The sequence below is a fragment of the Carlito syrichta genome, unplaced genomic scaffold, assembly GCF_000164805.1.
Source record: "Carlito syrichta isolate Samal-C Ts95f unplaced genomic scaffold, Tarsius_syrichta-2.0.1 Scaffold301567, whole genome shotgun sequence".
Classification (NCBI taxonomy): Eukaryota; Metazoa; Chordata; class Mammalia; order Primates; family Tarsiidae; genus Carlito; species Carlito syrichta.
The window spans coordinates 800,380-806,379 of NW_007245663.1; the positions used below are offsets into that span (position 1 = coordinate 800,380).

Genomic DNA, 6,000 nt, shown 5'->3' on the forward strand with positions numbered 1-6,000 from the left:
TGCAAATGACAGAAAGACAGCGGTGAGACCAATGTTATTTCCAATAAAGGATTTGCAGGGCCATAGAGAATTAGCAAATCAAAACTTGCTTTTTAGAATAACAAATAAAGGCACAATTAGAAAGCTCCTTAACTTGGCCTTCAAGTTTTTTTTGTTGTTTTTTTTTGGGGGGCTATACAATGAGGGCAATGGACAGTAACTACATTTCTAAGGGGTTTCTAGCCCCAAAATTCTATTAAATTATTCTGCCCTTTCCAAAAAGCCAGAGAATCCTTATGAATTACACTGCAATCCGCAATTGGAAGGCTCTCAACAAATAACTTGAAAGGGAGATCAAGTTTTTTGTTTTTTGTTTTTTTTAAATATCATTACCAGGAAGTCAAACTGATACAGATGGAAATTAACCCAGGATGCTCACTATTTGAATTTTTCTCTACCATACAAAACTACCCACTGGATCGATGTTTGTTTTTTTTTTTTTTTTGTCAATGCATTTATTAATTAGTGTGCCATTTTTAGTGTCACGTAGTTATAGGTTAGCAAACTCATATAAGTATCAAGACATGTCTTGCTTCGACCAAAAATGACCCACAATGGAGATGTGTTTTAACTGTTTTTAATTGTTCAAACACCCGTTCATTTGGCAATCTTTAACAACTGCTGAACACCTTAGTAAAACTAAACAGTTACAGGGGGGAAAAAAGCTCAACTTCTAAATGGAGGGAGGAAGATGGAGTATCTGTCATAGACTGGCTGTAAATACATGGAACAGATGTGACCAGGGCTGATCTAGCAAGTCCTTTAGAATACATTGTTTTAGTGGCCCAACCTTAAAACTACTTGTACTTTTTAAAAAGAAGTCAATGCTCACATGTTTATCTTCTGCTCACAAAAAACTCAGAGGTAACAAAATAAACTACTTTTGCTATATTAGAAAACGAAGTTCCTCCTCATCACTAAAATTTAGATGCATTTTTTTTCCTTTGGGTAACTCTGCCATCCTGCTTTTTAATGAGGATAATTTTCCAATCATCCAGGCATGTGGATGCTTTTAGTTTGTTTTAAGATCAGTGGTATAACGGATATTAAATCCCTTTGTTTAAGTTACCATATAGGTTACAACTATTTCTTAAAAATAATTCCAGAGCGCACCAATTTTCCCTGTTAAGGTCATCGAAGCTCTGAACCATCATGGCTGAATTGTTTTAGTGCTTTCTGCTGAACACCTGCAAACATCAAACAAAAACTGCTAGTCCTTTCCTGGGTTGACAAAAGCCTTTCATGTGAAAAATGCTCCCTGGGAATGTCAGGCTGTAGCTCAGGTTACATTCCATTCTCTGGAGCAGCCTCACCATTTCTTAAGGTGGTAGGAAAAGCCATGTTTGTGAAATGAAAGATTAAAGGGAATATGCCCACACTTTATTTTCATTCTCACATTGCAAATCACGATGGAGCATCCTGTATTAATGGAATCAAAAGCTATTGGGAACTTTAACCATGAAAGATTACCAAGCCTCACTTTGAAAAAATAGAGCCAATTTTTCAAATAGGAACAGTTTACTTATAGTTTAGATCTATTTTCCCCCCTGGATCCAAGCTTCAAAGCAACCCATGAAAGTGACATCTGAGTCTACTCAGGACAATGGATATTAACTTGAAGTAAATTTAGAAAATTATTTCTCTCGCCAAAGTTTCCTAGTCCATCCTTCCCATTAAAGAGCAAAGTGCAGCTTTCATGATTTTATTTGTTATGCTTTTTAAAAGATTCACCCTTTTTTTAAGTGAAAATATAATCCATTTTCTTAACTAACAGCCCTGTGTTCAAATATGTCTTAATAGATAGGATGAAACTAACACTCCAATTTGTCCCCTATATATAATAGTCGCCATCATACTGCATGAAATGAATACCCTGCATTGTCAATCAGGCAGCCAGAATAAAAGAGACTCTGCACTTTTTACCCTTACAAGTACACAGTTGGTCCTGAAAACGACACCTCGGGTACAATGTAACTTAAAGTTCGACACCATAAAAATAATCATTGCAAATGCATAGAAATACTGTAACATGACTCACTCAGAGTAAAGTCTGCTTCTAGGTTTATGTATGCATGAACACACACATATATATACATACACATATATGTCTTATACATACACACACACATATATATAAGTCTTAGGAACTGTGTAAGTGTTGATACATGATCATTTACCAAAATGCATTAATGCATATTCAACTTATCCAGCCTGTACTATCTATAAAGACTTAAATATAATGGCAGGGACTTTACTTAAATGTGAACATAGAAAATGGATCAGACACACAGTTGTCTTTCTAAATGTAACACAATTCCATACTTCTAAATCACCTTACTTTCTTAAGCTACATCTAAACTAATATACTTAAGTTATTCCAAAAGCATCCATTTTTACAACAGTGCAAACTAGTATTTTGCACTGACTTTGAAAACAGTTTATCTCTGTGCCTGACATAATCTACTTTTAGATTTAAACTGAATACACATTTCTTAGGTAGTCAAGAAAAAAAACTACTGTCAGAGATAAAGTTAGCTACTGTTTTGATAGTGTCTAACATGAAACGTTCATTTGCCTACAAAAGACACTTGTCCACATCTTTACTTCAAACATGCATATTAATATTTTTTATCTTGAAAATTGTATAGAGAATATCATACAGAAGCCAGAAGATATAATACAAAAAATAAATTCGAAGTCCCTAGATGGAAAATGTAGCAGGGTCCAAGATAGTAAAATACAAACACATTGTCAATAGTACTTTTAATCAAAGTAGAACAAAAAATAAAATATCACTACAGGAGGTAGCTCATATTTTGTAAACCAAGCTATAGGAACAAAAATTCCCTAAACTTATGGAGGCCAGTAGAAGAAGTAACTTATTTGGAAATAAGCAACTTGTGAAAGCCACTGATTTCACAAAAAATATACCAATTACACAGATCTCACAGGTGAAGAGATTTCTGTCACTGCAACATCACCAAATGAATGTTAAGGAATATGAAATTACATTCATGGCTGACAGACAATTCCACTGGCATCTCACAGCTAAAAGATGTCAACATTTACCGGTCTGACTTAAGGACAGAACTCTGCCTAATGTCCTGTTATGTACCATTGCCAGAACTCCTAAAATACTGCAGCTGTTTAACAAGCCTAAATGGATTTGAGCCTTGGACATAAAGGATGGCAGGCAACAACATATGACTTTCTAATTTGAAATTCACTGGACAGGAAAATATACATTTTAAATTAATATTGTTTTCAGTCTTCACTTTTAATAAGAGACGTTCCAACAGTCCTGTACTCAAACTCCTCCTCAGATGCCAGATAATCACTGTGCACAGATTCCTTTGTGAATAGCGCTAACGTTTTTTTAAAGCATAACCCAAAGATCTTTCATTTACAAAATGCAAAAGTCCTTCCAAATTTACAACTTTAAATGCGCAAAAATTCATTGCACAAACGCATGATTAGGGAAAAGAAAGACCTAAAGCACAAAAAAGGATATTTTAAATATAAATGAATCCATATTTAGCCTCTCAGATGAGCAAGAGGCTATTTACAGCTATGGTTTACTCCGTGGCATTCATCTGCAAGATTAAGTACTCATTTCTTTAAAAGGGTTAATTGTGCACAGAACCTAATAACTGATATTATTTACAAGGGATTTTCCCTTGTATGAATGTTAGATTTTTTTTCCCCCTATTTTCAAATAGGAAACATTAATTTATTCCCCATGTTAATACTGGCCTTATCTTCATGTGTTTCATTACAACTGTATTAGAAAATTGCTTTTAAATTAAGTGATGGAATCTTGAGACAGTTTCCTTGATTTCCAAAAAAAAAAGACCTAATTTTAATTGCAAAAGATAACATTTGTGGAAGTTATACCTCCAATGGGTAATGAAATAACTGTATGATTACAGACTGAATTTCAATGACTTTTTCAGAACACTTCAAGAGAGCCAAAAATATACAATGAGTAAATAAACAGCTAAGAACATTCAACTTCATACCAAGCAAAGAATGTACATACTTGAGCCAGTAAAATGTCCACTCGCCAAAGAAGTTGGTCCATTTTTTCCACTGCTCACAGGAGGTGAAAACATCTAAAAGAAACAAAGAAATATCACAGTTGAAAAGAAGACGATTGTGCCCTCAGAGTCCGTCAAAGATCTTTCATACTCTTACCAAACCACTCAGAGTTTATGCTAAGGGTTTATCAATAAAAATACATTACCATTCAACTTAAAACTAAAACAGGCATATTCAACCCACCCGACCCCCCATTCTCACTGTTTTCTTTTTCCTCAGGTTCATTAGACTGTCAAGCAGAACTACCACATTTTGAACAAACACAGTCCCCATCATGTTAGCAAGATTCAGTGTGGAGGGCAGCAGCCTCTCCAGAAAACACTAGTATCACAAAGGAGAAGAAAAAAGTTTTTGTTTTATATTGTAAACCTTGGCCATAAACGTGGCAATGTCCATTTCCATCCCGTATAGGATTTGCCTGTCATATGTGAACCCAAATAAAAATAAAAGTGCCACCTGCACTAAATTCTCATTTCGTCTCTAACATGAGAGCAATTTGAAGCAAGACTCTATCTCTTTCTCTCTCTCTCTCTCTCTCTCTCACACACACACACACACACACACTCTCTCTCTCTCTCTCTCTCACTCTCTCTCTCTCTCTCTCTCACTCTTTCACTCCCTCTCCAGCATTTATTTCGACCCTAATTGGTTTCCCTCTTCTTCGACGTTATCTAGTGGCTAATGCACACCTTCCCTGAGTCAGAGCCTGCAAAAAGCAAAGAAACGAATGGACAAAGTGCAGCAAGCAGAGAGGGGGCTGCAAAGCTGCCTAGGGCCACACTTCCTGGCAAAACTTCCGAGAGCCATTTCTCCAAAAGGTCTAGAAGAGAGCAGGAACAAACAGCAGCAGCGGCAGCAGCGGCATGAAAGAGCCCCACTCAGAAGGCGGTTGGATTTTACGTGTGTGTGTCGTGGAGTCTTTTTATTTTGCTTTACAAATGCATCTTACAACAAACTCATCTGGCATCAAAAATCAACTCGTTCCCCTGACGGGGGGGAACTCGGTCTGGGGAAGGGAAGCACAGGCATGGAGAAGGACCAGGGACAGCCGGAGCACTCCACAAGTGTGTAGGCTCCGCTCGGTGCTCGTCTCACGACTGTGAGATGTGCCACAGCCCGGAGGGTTGCAAAGAACGAGTGCTGGGTACACACACAGGCTGTGGTCAGAATCCCAGGGAAGGATGGAACCGGGGGGAAGCAGTAAGGAACAGGTCCTACTCGTGCAAAGCGTAGCCCGTTTGAAACTTCAAAGAGACAACTGGGTCGCCAGTTTTGTTTCCACTTCCAGAAAACAAAAATAAAGGGACGCGCAGGGCACAAAAGTATCCGGTACTCTCAGTGTGCAGATATGGCCAAGTTTCAGGGGGCGGTTTACCGTTTTGGGGGTGTCTGGTTTATTCTTTCCGCTGGGGTGAGATTCCATTATTCGGGGGAAATCCGTGGGTAGGGAATTCAAGGCAAGTAATTAAAAAAAAAAAAAAGTCTGAATCTTCCATCACACCCCCGAAATTACAGTTAAAAACTTGCCAAAAAGACCTTCGTATTTACCAAGGGCTCAGCCAATTAAAAATTATGTCTGCCCTTCCGATCACTACCGGCTTCTAGCTGAAATGTTTGGGTTCCTGTTTTGTTTTGTTTTGTTTCACAGCTGTTGTTAGTTTCCACCGTTCTTTCTTACCGCACTGAAATCCAGTAAATCACTCAGCTCTTTGTCCGTCCCTAAGGCAGCCATTCGCTGTTGGTGATGCATTTTAGCAAAATCACACAAACCTAGAAACATGGAAATAACCGCAATCAGAAAATCCAGTCCCAATCCTTGGAGAAAACACAATCGGATTTTTGGAGACTGGGGGGTTGGGGGGT

At 37.8% G+C, this 6,000-nt stretch overlaps 1 protein-coding gene across 6 annotated transcripts in view; it reads right to left on the bottom strand.

The window, feature by feature from the left end:
* The window catches only part of TCF4 (transcription factor 4), a 391,888-nt gene that overhangs the window by 366,353 nt on the left and 19,535 nt on the right, over positions 1 to 6,000 (bottom strand). For 5 of the 6 annotated variants that reach the window (XR_504111.2, XM_008054871.2, XM_008054869.2 and 2 more), the window contains exons 2-3: positions 5,816 to 5,907; positions 4,079 to 4,151 (exon numbers count right to left, since the gene is read on the bottom strand). Coding sequence is in view for 5 of the 6 variants with exons in the window: in XM_008054869.2 (XP_008053060.1) it covers positions 4,079 to 4,151; positions 5,816 to 5,907 (165 nt within the window). In the remaining variant the exon portion in view is untranslated. The remainder of the gene's footprint in view (positions 1 to 4,078; positions 4,152 to 5,815; positions 5,908 to 6,000) is intronic. The other variant, XM_008054872.2, reaches the window with a different exon arrangement.